General features: G+C 28.9%; 4 protein-coding genes across 14 annotated transcripts in view; 3 read left to right on the top strand and 1 right to left on the bottom strand.

Annotated features, from left to right (window-relative positions):
* LOC105202583 (non-structural maintenance of chromosomes element 3 homolog) overlaps window positions 1-21,518 on the bottom strand; it is a 314,468-nt gene that overhangs the window by 100,913 nt on the left and 192,037 nt on the right. For all 5 annotated transcript variants that reach the window (XM_039455631.1, XM_039455634.1, XM_039455632.1 and 2 more), the window contains one exon: window positions 18,974-19,039. The gene's annotated coding sequence lies outside the window, so the exon portion shown is untranslated. The remainder of the gene's footprint in view (window positions 1-18,973; window positions 19,040-21,518) is intronic.
* Window positions 282-7,343, top strand: LOC113004050. 3 transcript variants are annotated; one of them, XM_039455551.1, is made up of 11 exons: window positions 282-418; window positions 558-690; window positions 764-1,963; window positions 2,078-2,368; window positions 2,499-2,616; window positions 3,104-3,365; window positions 5,794-5,910; window positions 5,969-6,059; window positions 6,603-6,739; window positions 6,879-7,011; window positions 7,066-7,343. In XM_039455551.1, the coding sequence occupies exons 4-11, from the start codon at window positions 2,291-2,293 to the stop codon at window positions 7,180-7,182; spliced, it is 1,053 nt and encodes a 350-aa protein (XP_039311485.1). In that variant the 5' UTR covers window positions 282-418; window positions 558-690; window positions 764-1,963; window positions 2,078-2,290; the 3' UTR covers window positions 7,183-7,343. The 3 variants fall into 3 exon arrangements, with proteins under 3 accessions (XP_039311485.1, XP_039311484.1, XP_039311483.1); XM_039455550.1 differs by having other exon boundaries at window positions 764-2,077; window positions 2,249-2,368; window positions 7,085-7,343; XM_039455549.1 differs by having other exon boundaries at window positions 764-2,077; window positions 2,249-2,368.
* On the top strand, window positions 8,155-12,437 carry LOC105198364. Of its 5 annotated transcripts, XM_039455560.1 has the most exons (10): window positions 8,155-8,307; window positions 8,422-8,518; window positions 8,593-8,712; window positions 8,843-8,960; window positions 9,448-9,709; window positions 10,849-10,965; window positions 11,024-11,114; window positions 11,661-11,797; window positions 11,937-12,069; window positions 12,148-12,437. In XM_039455560.1, exons 2-10 carry the CDS (start codon window positions 8,516-8,518, stop codon window positions 12,196-12,198), a joined length of 1,032 nt encoding a protein of 343 aa, XP_039311494.1. In that variant the 5' UTR covers window positions 8,155-8,307; window positions 8,422-8,515; the 3' UTR covers window positions 12,199-12,437. The 5 variants fall into 5 exon arrangements, with proteins under 5 accessions (XP_039311494.1, XP_039311495.1, XP_039311493.1 ...); XM_039455561.1 differs by having other exon boundaries at window positions 8,422-8,712; XM_039455559.1 differs by lacking the exon at window positions 8,422-8,518 and having other exon boundaries at window positions 8,155-8,421; window positions 9,451-9,709.
* LOC120359127 lies at window positions 14,092-17,188 on the top strand. Its single transcript, XM_039455616.1, has 8 exons — window positions 14,092-14,211; window positions 14,436-14,553; window positions 14,856-15,114; window positions 15,413-15,529; window positions 15,594-15,684; window positions 15,987-16,123; window positions 16,711-16,843; window positions 16,916-17,188. Exons 1-8 carry the CDS (start codon window positions 14,134-14,136, stop codon window positions 16,964-16,966), a joined length of 984 nt encoding a protein of 327 aa, XP_039311550.1. The 5' UTR covers window positions 14,092-14,133; the 3' UTR covers window positions 16,967-17,188.

Genomic DNA, 21,518 nt, shown 5'->3' with positions numbered 1-21,518 from the left:
AGCAAAAACCGACAAAAAAATTAGAGCTAACGTATATGAATATCCTTTATCATTACAATTTTTTTGTAAAGGATAAGTTAGATTTAACGGAGAAAAAAAGATATTAACAAAAAACACATTTCTTGTGACATATCGAAATTGTGGGGGTTTTCTGAAATAAAACTTGGCACAAAAGTTTTTTTCATCTGGGTGGATATTTTGTTCTATATAACAGTTGATTACGCGTGGAATCTAAATCACTCTCCTCATTACGCTATATCTTTCGTTTTTCACTATTTCAGATAGTATTATTCAGAAATAATGTAGAAAATATTATAATGCCATTTGTATTTGCGACAATATGTATATTATACATGTTTGTAGCCAATCTTATGGGACAAAATATAATTGATCACAATCATCATGTACTCAATACTGCGTAAGAAAGTTTTATGATAGAGATTCAGTTGCGTAAAATTAAATATAAAATTATTTTGTTGCCCAAGAAATTAGCTTCAAATAGTAAACTAATAAAAAGATTCTTATCTCAAGTTAACAATTCATGTTCATTATCGTAGGTATAACGTTCAGTGGTATAAATCTTCTTTGCACATGCAAAAAATGATATTATTCTTGTTGCAAAGAGGAACCAAGGAATTTACTTTAAATGTTGCTGGACTATTTGATGCATCTATGGAGTGTTTCGCTACGGTAATATAATGTATAATATTATAACAATAACGTTACACATTAATATAATAAAATATACTATGTATAATTGCAGCTGGTGAAAGCTTCGGTGTCATACTTTACTGTTATATATTCAATGCGATGATAAAACAAATATCAATTTATTACATCGTGGAATACTTAAAGAAATGACGAGATATCCATGTTTATATAAAAAAATTTATTTTTGTGCAAGTATAGCATATAGTTATTGTTATAAAAGATATTATAAAAAAACTATACAAAATTAAAGTTATCCAAATCAAAATGATAATACTTCATGTTTCTAATAAATTGAAAAAAAGTTATTGTATTTTCTGTACTTTAAATACAAAATGCATAAGCGATTTTTTCAACTATTTGTTATTAACTGATTAAACATTAAACTTGTATAATATAATATGTATTAATGTTCATCCAAATAATTAAATTTAATATTAGTTTCTTCAAGTATTATTTATAAATAAATACGTGATAAAAACAAAAACACATATTGTCAGCGCAATGAAAATTTTTTGGCAAGTATCAGCAAACGATTGGGGTATATATATTATAATATTTACTAAATATTTAGAAAAAGTAAAATTATTTTTTGTCATATTAACCAAATATTTAATTGGGATTATTGCATTAAACGTTTGATAGTTTTTATAAAACGTTTCTTTTTTAATATAATGATATTTATACCAATTAAATACCTAAAATACTTTTAATATTTATACATGTTGAAATCATTTATCGCTCTAATTAGTAATTTGAAATTTACGGTGTTGCCTATATTTATTTAACTCGATCATTTTCCATTTATGATTGTTACCAAGTAGAGCTGACATCAAAAGGATTATAGGTGAAAAGTGTCGGTCTGGCAGAAGAGATATACAAGTGCACTTGTCGAATGTCTGTATGAGACTGAAGGATCTAAAATAGGAAATGCGCTTGCGTGACATTCGATCTCTTACCATAGGCTTTTTTTTTTTAATGTAAAGTATCATGAAATTTCAGATATATTTCATGTAGATACAAGTTGAAGAAATGTTTCTAAATTATAGGCAAGTATCTAAACACACAATGGCATAAAGACCCATTACTCAAATTATAATATTTACAGTAAAATTTACACTAGAAGAGAGAACGTTTACTCGATCGATGAAGAAAAAGGGGATGAATGTACTCCTATCGGATGCGTCACAATTATTCGCGTCGGAAGCCTCATAAAGATATGATCCAAATAAAAGATCGTTGTCAGTATTTTAATGTAAATAGAATTTTATTACTCATAGTCGGTTTATGGCCTTACCAACAATCTAGCTTTACTACATTTCAGCAGATTTTTGTTACTACTACATTTATAACGTTTATTCTATTTCAGGTAAGAGAATGCTAAATAATACGTTGTATCTATTTTATTTTAAGCTACTAAATGGCAAATTGTCACTGTGCAGTTATCTTACTTTATTACAATAATGTTTGTATTAAATATATTGTAACAAGTATTAATCAAATTTCTGAGTAAAAATTAAATAAAACTGTCTGTTAGCAGCTGACATCATTTCTAACGTCAAGATGTACTTCGGAATTTCTCATGAAGGTTTTATCTTCCGCAACTTTCTTCGGTGTATTCATGATAAAATATAACTCGTTTTGTTTTAATATCGAAGGTGTAAGTCAAAGTATTCGGTAAACGGGATGATCTTTTCCAAGTAACAAATTTTTTTAAATAAGTACTTGCGCGTGTGTAAGTATGTACACATACTTTAATCTTTTATATACAAAAGTTGTTGATATGACAGATGAAGGATTTATTGATTCAACTTCAACACGTACACAATAATATAAAAGATAAAAATGAAATTGCTATTATAAAAAAGTATCACTGTATTGCGAAACGTTATGTAACTGGACTGATAGGTAAGTAACTTTTATTGATTTTGGATATAATTATATTTTAAATAAAATATACAAAATATCAAAAGGGAAAAAATCAATATTTCAATAGCGGCTATAACAATTTGATACGTGGTTGTACACACAATCACACGCACGCATTTACGTACACAAGGTGCCGATAATTCTTAGGCTCAAATACAAACAGAATAAGTTGACTTACAGGTTAATTCAAATTAACACTTTTATTAATTAATGCAAAAATCTCAAAGCAGTACAATATTTTTCGATTTAAAACTACTTTCAAGTACATTAATATTTATTTGAGCACTGTTACGCAAGTTACCAGAAATCATGTGTATACAAAATCAATTTTTGTGTTAAAAAAAATTTTTGCAATTCTGTAAAGACGTTTGTCCAAATAAATTTTTTAATGCACTACGTAAATCAATTTATGACATTCTACACAAATAATTTAAATAATTATTTTATTTTAATTTTCTATTTTTAGCATTAGGATTTTTCGCAACATTTGCGATTATTATAGTACAATTTTGGATGAATATGGTTAGTGTTGATTTATCGACAAATGCATCTCGACGATACCATTTCATATTTATAACAGAGTATTTCATTGATCAAGAAAAATATATTGGTTTGATTTATTTACACGTTAACGCAGCTTTTTGCATTGGTTCGATTGTTGCGGTAGCAATTGGTGCAATACTTATTGCATATACTCAGCATATCTGTGGAATGTTTAGAATTGCTAGGTATGACACAGATGTAGGAAAGGTTATAACTGTAATTATAGAAGTTTATATTTTTAAACAACATATTGTACAACATATTATACAACACATTGTAAAACATTTGTGTAGAAATATTAATTAAAAAATTGTATCATTAATAATTTGGAAGGTATATACAATATGTTTGAAAAATTCCCAACTTGATTTTTTCTTGGGAAGACAAATTGCCACCATCGGTTGATGGCCAAAATAATTATAATATAAAGCCGTCTTTAACATATGTATGCCAGCTTCGTCAATACCGAATTTAACAGTTGACGAGTAAGAACTCGTTTTATTTTGAGTGTGATTCTAATTTTGTGATGAAAAAACAAGTACAAAAAACAAGTCCCTGTGTTAAGAAAGAATTTTTAGACGATTGTATCGGCTATGTGATGATAATACCTGGTCTTTCATATGACACGTAAACAAAAAGGCGGTTTTTCGCATGGGAGAACCCAGGCAAATAGAAGGTACGTTCTGTTTCACGCACAATGCGTACGATGCATCATCTTTGTTTAATATTTAGTGAACAACAAGGATAAATGATGCGTCATGTGCATTTTGTGTGAAACAGAACGCCTCTCGAAAATATCAAAAGATGAAAATAAAAACCAATGATGAAGGCTCTTATCGTATTTTTCAATTTCATTGGCCAAATTGTTTCAGAAATCATTTTGGAATTTCTTTATTAAAATACTGAATTTACAGTTCTGATGACATAAATTCGAGACAGACTAGACTTTGAGATTTATAAAGTGCAATGTGTAATGTCTTCACATTTTTATGTATTTTTTATGGTCTGGATTTGCTTGGATTTACTCACGCAAACAACTGCCGTTTGGTTTGCGGATCACATAATATATTAGGAGTACAAATTGAAAACCGCCGTTTTCCAGTAGATGGCGCCAGCGGTAAATGCTGGCGCCAAACGTTAGATCAAAAATTTTAAATGTAAGGTTGGGCATCTGGCAACAATTCCTTATCATTGCAGTTGTGAATTTTTATCGGCGTTATATATTTTTTTGTGATCGAAAATGTCGAAATTTGTGCCCAATAAGCGTCATTTGAGGGAAGTTTTGCTTTTTGCCTTCAATTCGAAAAAATCTGCGGCTGAGGCGCGTCGAATGATTGTAAAAACTTATGGCTTCCATTAGTGAAAGAACGTGTCGAGAATGGTTCCAACGCTTCAAAAGTGGTGATTTCGGCATAGAAGACAAGGAGCGTCCCGGACAGGTGAAAAAGTTTGAAGACGCACAATTGGAAACATTACTGAATGAAGATTCATCTCAAACGCAACAGGAGCTTGCAGATTCATTGGGCGTGACTCAACAAGCTATTTCACATCGTTTGAAAACCATGGGAATGATCCAAAAGCATGGACACTGGGTGCCATACGAATTAAAGCCGAGAGACGTCGAACGGCGTTTTTTCGCGTGCGAACAGCTGCTCCAACGGCAAAAACGGAAGGGTTTTCTGCATCGTATTGTAACCGGCGATGAAAAGTGGATCCATTATGATAATCCAAAGCGAAAAAAATCGTGGGGATACCGCGGCCATGCATCAACATCGACGGCCAAGCCAAACATCCATGGCTCGAAGCTCATGCTGTGTATTTGGTGGGACCAGCTCGGCGTGATTTATTATGAGCTGTTGCAACCGGGTGAAATCATCACAGGAGCTCGCTACCGAACACAACTAATGCGTTTGAGCCGAGCATTGCAGAAAAAACGGCCACAATACGAGCAAAGACACGAAAAGTGATGTTGCTGCACGACAACGCTCGGCCACATGTTGCTCAGGTCGTTAAAACCTATCTGGAAACATTGAAATGGGACGTCTTACCTCATCCGCCGTATTCTCCTGACATCGCCCCTTCAGATTACCACTTGTTCCGATCAATGGCGCATGGCCTAGCTGAGCAGCACTTCCATTATTACGAAGAGGCCAAAAACTGGGTCGATTCGTGGATCGCCGCAAAAGACGAGCAGTTTTTTCGACGCGGGATTCGTATGGTACCCGAAAGGTGGGAGAAAGTAGTGGCCAGCGATGGACAATACTTTCAAGAATAAGTATGTAACCATTTTTCAACAATCAATCCTCAAATTTTGACAAAAAACGGCGGTTTTCTTGTACTCCTAATACATGTCTACATCATTTCTTTTAAAAATTCCTTCTGAATACATGTCTTTCCATCGTGAAACTGGAATCGCACATAAATATACGAAGAACAGAAAGACAATATTCTACTCGTCAATTACTAATCGGATATTGGCAAAATTTGAACATGTTGAACACAAAACTTTGTCGACTTTCAGCCACGGACCGATATGTGATACTAGTCTTTCTAGGAAAAAATAATGGAAACTTTTCAGCCACAGTGTCATTACGTCAAAATAAATATTTGCAGTTATCGTATCGAATATGTAATAAATATCAACATTCTACAGAATGTCACTCAAAAACATAAAATCTGGATGGCTGAGAACATCGGTTACGCCGTAGACATTCATCGGCAAGCTATGAAGTTCGTATTTAAAATATTAACATGTATGCCATTTTTATAATGTTCTTTGTTTTTAAAGATTGATGAAACAATTAATGTCAATATTGGAGATAATGATGTTTTGTTTAATAGTATGTGGCGTAGCTTCTTTGAGCCTCAACTTGTTTCAAGTAAGTTACTTACATCATATAATTATACGTAATTATGTATATTGCTCTGAAATTTGTAAAAATACTGCTTAATAAGTATGAAAAGAATAAACACACAGCCGAGACGGCAAAATAAAAAAAAAACAGAAAACGCAAAAAAAACAAAACTTTATAGATAATATACAAATGCAATACTTCAGATATTTTTAAATAAGATATTTATAAAGAAAAAAATTAATAAAAAGAAAATCCTCTAAAATGCAGAGGTATATAAGAGATATATAACATGCAGACTTGCCTAATCCTTATTGACAAACTGAGTAATATTACGAATGGATGTAATATTGTAATCACTTTCACATCTCTTTGTTAAAATAGTATTTATTGAAATTTGTGTTTAATTAGCACAATGTATATAATAAATTTACAATAATATATTTTATTTGTGTAAACCATTTCCAATACCTGTTTAAAAAAATAAAAAAAAATTATTTTGTGGTATTCATACGTTAGTAGATATATATTCTGGAATATAATAATAAAATTTGTTTTTCATCTTTTCAGTTAGTATTATTCAGAAATGATATTGGGAGTATTGTAATGCCATTTGTATTTGCGACAGTATGTATGTTATATATGTTTTTAGCCAATCTTATGGGACAGAATATAATTGATCACAATCATTATGTACTCAATACTGCGTAAGAAAGTCTTATGATAGAGATTCAATTGTGTAATATTAAATATAAAATTAATTTGTTGCCGAAGAAATTAACTTCAAAGAGTAAACTAATAAAAAAATTCTTATCTCAAGTTAGCAATTCATGTTCATTATCGTAGGTACAACGTTCAGTGGTATAAATCTTCTTTGCACATGCAAAAAATGATATTATTCTTGTTGCAAAGAGGAACCAAGGAATTTACTTTAAATGTTGCTGGACTATTTGATGCATCTATGGAGTGTTTCGCTACGGTAATATAATATATAACATTACATCAATAACGTTACACATTAATATAATAAAAGATACTATGTATAATTGCAGCTGGTGAAAGCTTCGGTGTCATACTTTACTGTTATATATTCAATGCGATGATAAAACAAATATCAATTTATTACATCGTGGAATACTTAAAGAAATGACGAGATATCCATGTTTATATAAAAAAATTTATTTTTGCGCAAGTATAGCATATAGTTAGTGTTATAAAAGATATTATAAAAAAATGTACAAAACTAATGTACAAATCCAAATCAAAATGTTAATACTTCATGTTTCTAATAAATTAAAAATAGTCATTGTATTTTCTGTACTTTAAATACAAAACCATGCATATGCGATTTTTTCAGGTATTTGTTATTAACTGATTAAACATTAAACTTGTTTAATATAATATATATTAATGTTCATCCAAATAATTAAATTTAATATTAGTTTCTTCAGGTATTGTTTATAAGTAATACATGATAAAAACAAAAACAGATATTGTAAGTGCAATAAAAAATTTTTGGTAAGTATCAGCAAACCATTGGTGTACATATATTATAATATTTACTAAATATTTAGAAAAAGTAAAATTATTTTTTGTCATATTAACCAAATATTTAATTGGCATTATTGCATTAAACGTTTGTTAGTTTTTATCAAACGCTTCTTTCTTAATATAACGATATTTATACCTTAATATATTTATACCAATTAAATACCTAAAATACTTTTAATATTTAAACATGTTGAAATCATTTATCGCTTTAATTACTAATTTGAAATTTACGGTGTTGTCTACATTTATTTAACTCGATCATTTTCCATTTATGATTGTTACCAAGTAGAGCTGACATCAAAAGGATTATAGGTGAAGAGTGCCGATCTGGCAGAGGAGATATACAAGTGCACTTGTCGAATGTCTGTATAAGACTGAAGGATCTAAAATAGGAAATGCGCTTGCGTGACATTCGATCTCTTACCATAAGCTTTTTTTTCTTTTTAATGTAAAGAAACATGAATTTTCAGATATATAAATTTCATGTAGATACAAGAAGAAATGTTTCTAAACTATAGGCAAGTATCTAAACACACAATGGCATAAAGACCCATTACTCAAATTACAATACTTACAGTAAAATTTACACTAGACGAGAGAACGTTTACTCGATCGATGAAGAAAAAGGGGATGAATGTACTCCCATCGGCTGCGTCACAATTATTCGCGTCGGAAGCCTCATAAAGATATGATCCAAATAAAAGATCGTTGTCAGTATTTTAATGTAAATAGAATTTTATTACTCATAGTCGGCTTATGGCCTTACCAACAATCTAGCTTTACTACATTTCAGCAGATTTTTGTTACTACTACATTTATAACGTTTATTCTATTTCAGGTAAGAGAATGCTAAATAATACGTTGTATCTATTTTATTTTAAGCTACTAAATGGCAAATTGTCACTGTGCAGTTATCTTACTTTATTACAATAATGGTTGTATTAAATATATTGTAACAAGTATTAATCAAATTTCTGAGTAAAAATTAAATAAAACTGTCTGTTAGCAGCTGACATCATTTCTAACGTCAAGATGTACTTCGGAATTTCTCATGAAGGTTTTATCTTCCGCAACTTTCTTCGGTGTATTCATGATAAAATATAACTCGTTTTGTTTTAATATCGAAGGTGTAAGTCAAAGTATTCGGTGAACGGGATGATCTTTTCCAAGTAACAAATTTTTTTAAATAAGTACTTGCGCGTGTGTATGTATGTACACATACTTTAATCTTTTATATACAAAAGTTGTTGATATGACAGATGAAGGATTTATTGATTCAACTTCAACACGTACACAATAATATAAAAGATAAAAATGAAATTGCTATTATAAAAAAGTATCACTGTATTGCGAAACGTTATGTAACTGGACTGATAGGTAAGTAACTTTTATTGATTTTGGATATAATTATATTTTTAATAAAATATACAAAATATCAAAAGGGAAAAAATCAATATTTCAATAGCGGCTATAACAATTTGATACGTGATTGTACACACAATCACACGCACGCATTTACGTACACAAGGTGCCGATAATTCTTAGGCTCAAATACAAACAGAATAGGTTGACTTACAGGTTAATTCAAATTAACACTTTTATTAATTAATGCAAAAATCTCAAAGCAGTACAATATTTTTCGATTTAAAACTACTTTCAAGTACATTAATATTTATTTGAGCACTGTTACGCAAGTTACCAGAAATCATGTGTATACAAAATCAATTTTTGTGTTAAAAAAAATTTTTGCAATTCTGTAAAGACGTTTGTCCAAATAAATTTGTTAATGCACTACGTAAATCGATTTATGACATTCTACACAAATAATTTAAATAATTATTTTATTTTAATTTTCTCTCTTTAGCAGTACTATTTTGCGGAACGTTTGCGATGATTATAGTACAATTTTGGACGAATATGGTTGGTGTTGATTTATCGACAAACGCATCTAAAAAGTACCATTTTATATTTATAACAGAGTATTTCATTGATCAAGAAAAATATATTGGTTTGATTTATTTACACGTTAACGCAGCTTTTTGCATTGGTTTGATTGCTATGATAGCAATTGGTGCAATACTTATTGCATATATTCAGCATATTTGTGGAATGTTTAGAATTGCTAGGTACGATACAGGTGTAGGAAAGGTTATAACTGTAATTATAGAAGTTTATATTTTTAAACAACATATTGTACAACATATTATACAACACATTGTAAAACATTTGTGTAGAAATATTAATTAAAAAATTGTATCATTAATAATTTGGAAGGTATATACAATATGTTTGAAAGATTCCCAACTTGATTTTTTCTTGGAAAGACAAATTGCCACCATCGGTTGATGGCCAAAATAATTATAATATAAAGCCGTCTTTAACATATGTATGCCAGCTTCGTCAATACCGAATTAACAGTTGACGAGTAAGAACTCGTTTTATTTTGAGTGTGATTCTAATTTTATGATGAAAAAACAAGTATGTGTGTTAAGAAAGAATTTTTAGACGATTGTAACGGCTATGTGATGATAACATCTGGTCTTTCATATGACACGCAAACAAAAAGGCGGTTTTTTGCATGAGTGAACCCAGGCAAATAGAAGATACGTTCTGTTTCACGCACAATGCGTACGATGCATCATCTTTGTTTAATATTTAGTGAACAACAAGGATAAATGATGCGTCATGTGCATTTTGTGTGAAACAGAACGCCTCTCGAAAATATCAAAAGGTGAAAATAAAAACCAATGATGAAGGCTCTTATCGTATTTTTTAATTTCATTGGCCAAATTGTTTCAGAAATCATTTTAGAATTTCTTTATTAAAATACCGAATTTACAGTTCTGAAGACATAAATTCGAGATAGACTAGACTTTGAGATTTATAAAGTGCAATGTGTAATGTCTTCACATTTTTATGTATTTTTTATGGTCTGAATTTGCTTGGATTTACTCACGCAAACAACTGCCGTTTGGTTTGCGGATCACATAATATACATGTCTACATCATTTCTTTTAAAAATTCCTTCTGAATACATGTCTTTCCATCGTGAAACTGGAATCGCACATAAATATACGAAGAACAGAAAGACAATATTCTACTCGTCAATTACTAATCGGATATTGGCAAAATTTGAACATGTTGAACACAAAACTTTGTCGTCTTTCAGCCACGGACCGATATGTGATGCTAGTCTTTCTAGGAAAAATTAATCTGAGAATTTTTCAGACATACAGTGTCATTACGTCGAAATAAATATTTGCAGTTATCGTATCGAATATGTAATAAATATCAACATTCTACAGAATGTCACTCAAAAACATAAAATCTGGATGGCTGAGAACATCGGTTACGCCGTAGACATTCATCGGCAAGCTATGAAGTTCGTATTTAAAATATTAACATGTATGCCATTTTTATAATGTTCTTTGTTTTTAAAGATTAATGAAACAATTAATGTCAATCTTGGAGATAATGATGTTTTGTTTAATAGTATGTGGCATAGCTTCTTTGAGCCTCAACTTGTTTCAAGTAAGTTACTTACATCATATAATTATATGTATTTATGTATATTGCTCTGAAATTTGTAAAAATACTGCTTAATAAGTATGAAAAGAATAAACACACAGCCGAGATGGCAAAATAAAAAAAAAAAAACAGAAAACGCAAAAAAAACAAAACTTTATAGATAATATACAAATGCAATACTTCAGATATTTTTAAATAAGATATTTATAAAGAAAAAAATTAATAAAAAGAAAATCCTCTAAAATGCAGAGGTATATAAGAGATATATAACATGCAGACTTACTTAATCCTTATTGACAAACTGAGCAATATTACGAATGGATGTAATATTGTAATCACTTTCACATCTCTTTGTTAAAATAGTATTTATTGAAATTTGTGTTTAATTAGCACAATGTATATAATAAATTTACAATAATATATTTTATTTGTGTAAACCATTTCCAATATTTGTTTAAAAAAATAAAAAAAAATTATTTTGTGGTATTCATACGTTAGTAGATATATATTCTGGAATATAATAATAAAATTTGTTTTTCATCTTTTCAGTTAGTATTATTCAGAAATGATATTGGGAGTATTATAATGCCATTTGTATTTGTGACAGTATGTATGTTATATATGTTTTTAGCCAATCTTATGGGACAGAATATAATTGATCACAATCATTATGTACTCAATACTGCGTAAGAAAGTCTTTTAATAGTGATTCAATTGTGTAACATTAAATATAAAATTAATTTGTTGCCGAAGAAATTAACTTCAAATAGTAAACTAATAAAAAAATTCTTATCTCAAGTTAGCAATTCATGTTCATTATCGTAGGTACAACGTTCAGTGGTATAAATCTTCTTTGCACATGCAAAAAATGATATTATTCTTGTTGCAAAGAGGAACCAAGGAATTTACTTTAAATGTTGCTGGACTATTTGATGCATCTATGGAGTGTTTTGCTACGGTAATATAATGTAATAGTATGTATAATATTACATCAATAACGTTGCACATTAATAAAAGAGTCTATGTATATTTGCAGCTATTTAAAGCCTCGGTGTCATATTTTACTGTTATATATTCAATGCGATGATAAAACAAATATGAATTTATTACATCGTGGTAAAGGAAGAATTAAGGAAATAGCAAAATGTCCATGTTTATATAGAAAAATTTATTTTTGTGCAAGTATAGCATATCGTTATGAGATATTATAAAAGTGTACAAAACTAAAGTTATCCAAATCAAAATGTTAATATTTTATGTTTTTATAATAAATTAAAATTAGTCCTTATATTGTCTGTAATCTTAATATAAACAATGCATATGTGATTTTTTGAACTATTTGCTATTAACTCATTAAACATTGATTTTGTATAATTACCTATAAACTAATGTTTATATAAATAATTAAATTTAAATTAGTTTTTTTCAGACATTAGTTATAAGTAAATACATGATAAAAGTAGAAAAAGGTATTGTCAGTACAATGAAAAATTTTGGATAAGCATTAGCAAACAATTGGTATACCTATATCATAATATTTACTAAATGTTTAGAAAAAGTAAAATTATTTTTCGTCATATTAACCAAATATTTAATTGGCATTATTTCACTCAACATACTTTTTATCAAACTCCTCTTTCCTAATATAATGATATTTATACCGATTAAATACTTAAAATACTTTTAATATTTATATAAGGTGTTAAGAAAGCTCGCATCTTCTTTTGAGAGCAAATTCTTTAGAAAATTCTAATAAAAAAATCCTAATATCTCTTGTTATTGAATTAATATTTTATTGTAAACTTATTTTATTTTATTTTATTATGCATATGTAATGTACAAATATGTTTGCTACGGTCATAATTTCTTAATATAAATGTTACTGCGTATTTATATGACAACCTCAATATCAAGATGTACCTTTGTAGCACTTTGTCGTGTCACCATGCCCAAGCGCGCAAAATGTCAACTCTATGATTCGTAAACTTTAATCGCGAATAATTTGAAAACTATTTTACCTTTTGACATTTTTGTATTAGGATTTTTTTTTTAGAATTTTCCAAAGAATCCATTTTCAAAAGTAGATGCAAGCTTTCTGGGACACGCTGTATATGTTAAAATCATTTATCGCCCTAATTGCTAATTTAAAATTTACGGTGTTGTGTATATTTACTTAATTCGATCATTTTCCGATTATGAGTTTCACCAAGTAGAACCGACATCAAAAGAATTATATATGAAAGGTGTTGCATTTGTGTGGAAGGTATAACGCAAGTATACTTGACGAATGCCAGCATAAAACATGAAGTTGCGGGATCTCAAACAGAGAATGCGCTTGCGTAACTTTTGATATCGCATAATAAACTCTTCCTTCCTTTTATTGGAAAAAGTCATACAATGAATATAATACTTTTATGAAAGTTATGTATAAAGTGAATTTTTAGATCTATGGCTTTATTATAGACGTAAGTCGAAGAAATGTTTCTAAATTATAGGTAAGTATCTAAACACTTAATGATATGATAGGCGTTTATGTAAATTATGATTGTACTAGAATTTACATTAGAAGAGGGAACGTTCAGTCGATCAATGAAAAAAAAAGAAGATAACTTTATTCTAGTTGTTTTTTTTTTAAATCATTCATGTTTGGAAGCCCATTTGGATATGATCCAAAAAGGAGAACAACAGTATTTTAATATAAATAGAATTCTATTGCTCATGGTTGGTTTATGGCCCTATCAACAATCCATCGTTACTGGATTGCAGCATATTTTCATTACTGCTACATTGATAGCGATTATTATATTTCAGGTAAGAAAATATTAAAATAAATGTTAATAACTACGTCATTTTATAAGCTTCCAAGAAGTAAGTCGTTATTATATTTTTAATTGTTCTATCGCAATGTTTGTATGAAATATATTGTAACTAGTATTAATCAAACTTCTGAGTAAAATTAAATAAAACTGTCTGCTAGCAGCTGACTACATTTCTAACGTTAAATTATACTTTGGATCTCCTCATGAAGGTTTTGTCTTCCGCATCTTTCTTCGCTTTTTATACAATAAAGTATTATGCGTTCTATTTTAACATCAAAAGTGTAAGTCGATCACTTAATAAGTATATGATAATCAAGATAATCTTTTCTCTGTATAGAGAATTTTTAAATTAAAGTATATTTAGTACACACAAATGTAACTGCTATATAATATATATGCAAATCTATTTTACTTCTATCTATGTTATATGACAGTTGTATTCGTGGATTGTTAGGTATGTGTTGTGATGTATATGTATATGTATATAAAGTTGTTGGAATGACAGGTGAAGGAATTAATGATGCAGCTTCAGTGTGTACACAATAAATTAAAGGATAAAAATGAAATTACTATCATAAAAAAATATGACTGCCTTGCGCAACGTTTTACGACTATAATTACGAGTAAGACACTTGTTTCTTTTTCACAGCAATTATATAGAATCTTTTATAGCAATTTAAAGTTCGCATTTTTTCAGCAGAAATTTAGTAATTCTATACGATTCTATTAAAGCATTTGTCACTCTATTGCGATTAATAAAGCATATATGTTTATAAATAAAACTGAAAAAATAAATAGCCATTAGTTACGTAATAAGATTTGATTTCAGCAGGATTGAAATATTTTATGATGCGCTATGCACAAAATAATTTACAACATTAAGTACAAGTATTTTAAATAATAATTTCATTTTTACATTCTGTAGCACTTGGAATTTGCGGAATATGTAGTAGCATTACAATGCAACTTTGGATGAATATTGATGTTAATACATCAACGAACGTGTCTCGATCATTCAATTTTCTAATTACAACAGAATACTTCATTGATCAAAACAAATATTTTTATTTGATTTTTTTGCATATCAACGCAGCCATTTGCGTTGGTACTATTTCAATAGTAGCAGTTGGCACAATAAACATTGCGTATGTCCAGCATATCTGTGGAATGTTTAGAATTGCTAGGTATGAGCAAAGATGTATTAAAAATTGTAATATAACAATTAAGGGCTCCACCTTCGGATTAATTATGTGGTAAAATATCTAATAAATAAATGTCTTTGTCTAACAGATATACAATGTTTACGAACATAGATATAGACGTATAGATAAACTATATGGTAAATTATCTTTTAGAATATTAGGTTGTATTACTGTATAGTTCATCTAAAGGTGACACTGGCATTGATCATCAGCATATTGAGAATCGTGTAGATATTTTTAATTGAATTAAATTGTTGTATAATTATAACATAAATTTTAGCTACCGTATCGAGTACGCAATAAATATAAGAATTTTACACCATGTTTCGCTGAGAGATAAGATCTGGATGGCCAAGGGCGTAATTTATGCCGTAAATATTCACCGGCAAGCTATGATGTTTGTATCTACAATGGCAATACTTATACAATATTTAAAATAATATATTTTTGCTTTTTTGAAGATTGGCCAAGCATTTCATATCCACATTCCAGAAAATGTTTGCTTGTTTAATAGTGTGTGGCGTAGCTTCTTGTAGCCTTAATTTGTTTCAAGTAAGTCATCTATATCATATAATTATATAAATTGTTTCAAAATTAATAGGAATATTAGCTAACAAAGAAATAATAATGATCTAGGATTCCCAAAAATTTCAAACAAATTCAGAGAGTTTAACAGGTAATTGAGAGTCAGCGCTGTTATAAGTACTCAACGTTTTATTTTAATAATATAACATTTTAACTCTTCGCATTTGTTATAACATTACTAAGTGTCGCAAGAATGATATAAGAAACAGAATTATAAATGACATATTGCAGTCTAATAATTCCTACAAAATATTTTTTTCATTTTTCAGTTATCATCATTTCAAAATGACGTCCAAAAATTTTTATTCTCATTTACAATTTCGTTTATGATTATCATATATATGTTTTTAACCAATCTTATGGGACAAAAGATTATTGACCACAATAATCATGTACTCATTACTGCGTAAGAAATATTGCTATAAAGTACAACCTTTTTTCAGATAATAATATTAAATATAGGGTCAATATGAATATCGTTGTGATAGAGGTGACTGTAATGTTAAAAAACACGTGAAAAAAAAAATTCTAGTTGTTTTTATTAAACAAAATAAAACAATAAAATAAAAAAATAACACATATAAACGTAAATTATGTCTCCTTACATAAAAATAAAAATTTCATGAAATTGTAAAAACTATGAATGTATACAATTTTTCTTCAACAGAAATATGGATTATGAAAGTTTGTATGCTTGTGTTTAAAGTACGCTTGTGTCTTTTGTCATAAATAATTTTATTATTTATTAGTTTCTCCATTACATTTAAAAATCATAGTAATTAATAATAATTTACAATCAAAATTAAGTCAATTCTTTTTCGGAAATTGTAAAAATTTATAAAATTACAGAGTATTTTACTAAACTTTATATTCTATCACAATTATTCATTATGAGTCTAAAACTTATTTTGCAATTCTAATCCGTTGCAAAAGAAAATTAATCACAAGTAGAAATCTAATTAAAAATTCTAATTTTAAATGATCAATTTGTAGGTACAACGTTAAATGGTATAAAACTCCTGTACATATCCAAAGAATGATACTATTTTTGTTGCAAATAGGAGCCAAAGAATTTACTTTAAATATCGGTGGATTAATTCATGGATCTATGGAGGGTTTCGCTATGGTAATATAATATGTAATATTTCAACAGCACCATGACACACATAAATTTAATAAAAAGGAACATTAATTGCAGTTAATGAAAGCCACGATATCTTACTTTACTGTGATACATTCTATACGATAAATATGAAGATAATAACAGCATGGTGAGAACATAATTAGTAAAGAGATTGTATGTACGCTTAGAAACTAGAAAGTGTCCTTTTAGAAAGTTGTTCTTTTTTAATATATTACATACTAGATATTTCGTTGTTGCAAAAAAGAATTAAAGTTTGTCAAATCAAAGTATTAGTATTTTAGGTTTTTATAATTAAATGATTGAAATAGAACATTTTTATAAATTGTAGTTTAAATATAAACAGTGCATATTTAAATATCTCTTAATACCTTTACGTATTATATTTTTTTCACAAAATTTATTATTGAAATACTAAATATTATACTCGCATAATTTACAATTATACCATTATTTAAGTAAATAATTTAGTTTAAAACTTTTCAGTAATAAACGTATAAAAGAAAACAAAAAAAAGTAAAAAAGATATATGTGTGTATGTATGTATGTATGTATGTGTTTGGAATATTAATAATAATTACATCTATAAATGATAATCGTATGTTTAACTAATACAAAAAGTATTTTATACTGGCTATATATATATATATATATATATATATATATATATATATATATAAAATATGTTATTTTCGAATTATGAACTTTACCCAGTAGATCTGACATCGAAAAGACTATAGATGAAGAGTATTTCTTTGACAGAACAAGCACACAAGTGTTTTATGAATACGTATGAGAATAAAGTAGTGCTTAAAAATAAGGAACATGTGACACGGACGAGGCTTGCGTGACTTTCGATCTCTTATAATAAAAATTGCTTTTTTTTTAGTAGAAAAAAGTCGTACAATAAATTTTCTCGGACTTCAGATCTATAACTTTGTTGCAGATATAGATTGAAGAAATGACTCTAAATTATAGATAAGTATCTACAAACATAACGGTATGATGGTTCATTATGTGTATTACGATATTTGCACTAGAATTTTCACTAAAAGAAAGAACGTTTAATCGATCGACGTAGAAAAATGTGAAAAATGTGAAAAAAAAAGTAAAGCATATGCATTCTATCAAAATTAATAGACAAAAATGTTGAAAATGTGTAATATTTATGCAAGTTTGCCAAACTTTTATTAACAAACTTAATAAGCGATAATACAAATATACATAATGCACAATCGACACCGACTAATATATTCTCATTAGTATTTATATTTAAAAAGTGTTTTCACAATAGTACTTATCTATATGAACCAATTATTATCTTATTGTTAGTTATAAGAGCAAAAACACTTATTGTATAGTATTCATCATACATTAATCGAGTATACATATTTTGGAATCTAATAATTCTCATAAGATTTTTTTCACTTTTTCAGTTAACATCATTTGAAAATAATATCGAAAAACTTTTATTGTCACTTATATGTACATTTGGATGTATCATATACATGTATATAATACATCTTATGGGGTAAAATATTATTAACCATAATAATCTTGTGCTCATTACTATGTAAGAAATATTTCTACGGCAGAGAATAAACTTTTTTTTTAGATTGTGATATTATCTAACCTTTTGTAATCTATTATCGCTATGGTGATATTTATAAAAAATTGTCCCATAAATAGCACAATTTATTGGCGCAATATTTGATTAAAGTATCTCTAAATACATATCATTAAGGATATATTGAGCCAATAAAAGATAATTTTAAAAAATTTATGAAATGCAAAGGGTTAAATATAGAATCAACATGGATAATTTTGATATTGATTGTAATATTGAAATACATTTTAATTAAAAATAAAATTCTGGTTTTTAGCATACAAACATATGACTGTATTTGAGTTTTTATCCAAGTGACATTTTTGTCACATATACTGTCACAACAGTCTATTCTGGTTTAAAAGGTTGAAAAAAATTTTTTCAGAAATGTTTTTCAGGAAGACTTAAAATTCAATATTATCAAATTAATTCATATCAAACTTTATATATTCTTTTACAACTACCTTAACAATATTGTACTATTTTTTAAATTTAAAAATGTTACTTACACATTGATCCTTAACAGCTTGCAAAGATGCGTAGAGGTGGCGAGACAAACAATAGCTCTTCTTGATCTAAAACAAAAAATCAAAGCTTTTCTTATTTAAAAGAAATGTGGCCATAGCTGGAATAAGAATTAAATAAAAATACCCATATTTGACAGAATGGTAGCCTTAGGAAGAATATTTTTTATTTTTTCCGCAAATTTGGATGGCTTTTTTATAAACAAATAATACTTTCTAATAACAGAAAGTGTATTAATAACAGAAACACGCTTTTTTGTATACGTATAATATGCAATTTATTTAACTTCGTCAAATACCAACAAAACGTAATGTATTTTAAAGACTTTAAATATTAAGAACATATATTTAAAGAAATTGCTTTTTTGAACCTTTAAACTAGAATTAATCGACAAATAATATTTTTTTAAACTTAGTAGACAAATGTATTGTGTTTCATTGTTCATATTTCAAATATATAATTTTTATGATATTCCTAGAAAATTATTTAATTACTTAAAAAGTAATAAAGCAACAGAATATTCTATTAAAATTTTAGACTTTGTATTTTTCTCTCACAATTATTCGTGCGCTTAGAATTTGATTTGTTGCAAAAAAAATTAGCTATAAGTAGAATATTAGAAAAATACAAATTTTAATTTATACGATTCACGTTCAATTTTATAGGTACAATATGTTAAGTAGTATACGAGGTGTGTTCAAAAAGTATCGCGAATTTTGAATTTTCGCGGGTTACGTATATTCGAATTTCGATCTTTTTGTGGCGTTATGTTGGTACTCATGTCTCTCACTTATGCCGACAAGCTCGGCCATTTTGAATGTTCACTTAATTGTTGATAGCTGCTTTGCTTGCACGTGTTTTGGATCGTCTTCGATTTTTACCTATTCAAAAAAATGGATCAAAGAACCTGTATCAAATTTTGTGTGAAAAACGAAATTAAGTGCGCGGATGCATTCCGAATGTTGACTGTGGCATACGGAGAAGCTACCTTGGACCGAAGCAACGTTTATCGGTGGTACAAAATGTTCTCAGAAGGCCGAGAAGATGTGAACGACGAAGAGCGTGCCGGACGCCCGAGCACTTCAACAACAGACGAAAAAATTAATGAAGTGGAGAAAATGGTATTGGCCAATCGTCGAATCACCGTTAGAGAAGTTGCTGAGGACCTAAACATATCGATTGGCTCGTGCCATTCGATTTTTATCAATGATTTGGGCATGAGACGGGTCGCCGCGAAATTCGTACCAAAATTGCTCAATTGCGACCAAAAACAGCATCGCATGAACATTGCTAATGAGATGTTGGACTCTGTCCGCGACGACCCAAATTTGCTCCAGAGGGTCATAACTGGTGGCGAATCGTGGGTTTATGGTTATGACGTGGAAACCAAAGCTCAATCATCTCAATGGAAGCTGCCGCACGAACCAAGACCGAAAAAAGCGCGCCAAGTTCGGTCGAATGTGAAAGTTTTGCTGACAGTTTTCTTCGATTGCAGGGGCGTGGTGCATCATGAGTTCTTGCCACAGGGTAGAACGGTCAATAAGGAATATTACCTGCAAGTTATGCGCAATTTGCGCGAAGCAATCCGCCAGAAACGCCCGGATTTGTGGAAGAACAAAAATTGGCTTTTGCACCACGATAACGCCCCTGCTCACACATCGTTGCTTGTGCGCGACTTTTTGGCCAAAAACAACACACTAATGATGCCGCAGCCACCGTATTCCCCAGATCTGGCCCCCTGTGACTTTTTCTTGTTCCCTAAACTGAAGAGGCCCATGAAAGGACGACGTTACGCTACGCTTGACGAGATAAAGACGGCATCGAAGGAGGAGCTGAACAAGATAAAAAAAAATGATTTGTTGAAGTGCTTCGAAGATTGGAAAAACCGTTGGCACAAGTGTATAATATCTCATGGGGATTACTTTGAAGGGGACAAAATAGATATTCATGAATAAATAAATAATTTTTGAAAAAACACAAAATTCGCGATACTTTTTGAACACACCTCGTAAAACTCCTTTACACATCCAAAGAATGATACTATTTCTGTTACAAATAGGAACCAAGAAATTTATTTTAACAATCGGTGGACTAATTAATGGATCCATGGAGGGTTTTGTTACGGTAATATAATATTTTAATAGTACAATGTTTCACATGAATGTAATAAAAAAAATATTTATAATTGCAGGTAATGAAAGCCACAATATCTTACTTCACTGTGATACAATCTGTACGACGAAACAAATATGAATATATTAATATCATAGTGAAGTTGTAGATAGTAAAAAGATAAAAGTAAGCTTAAAAAGTAGAAAGAATAATTTTTTAGTATGTCAAGTAATTGGATACTTCGTTGATAAAAAAAGTAAAAATTCTTCAAGTCAAAATATTAGTATTTCAAGTTTACAGAATTAATCAAAATCGGATATTTGTATACCGTAAAGTTCAAATATAAATAGTATATTTAAATAGTATATCTTATTTAAATTTCTCATTGCCTTTAAATTAGATTTTTCCTACATGCAA

The sequence above is a fragment of the Solenopsis invicta genome, chromosome 12 (assembly GCF_016802725.1).
Source record: "Solenopsis invicta isolate M01_SB chromosome 12, UNIL_Sinv_3.0, whole genome shotgun sequence".
Classification (NCBI taxonomy): Eukaryota; Metazoa; Arthropoda; class Insecta; order Hymenoptera; family Formicidae; genus Solenopsis; species Solenopsis invicta.
This window is presented reverse-complemented; position numbering and strand designations above follow the sequence as displayed.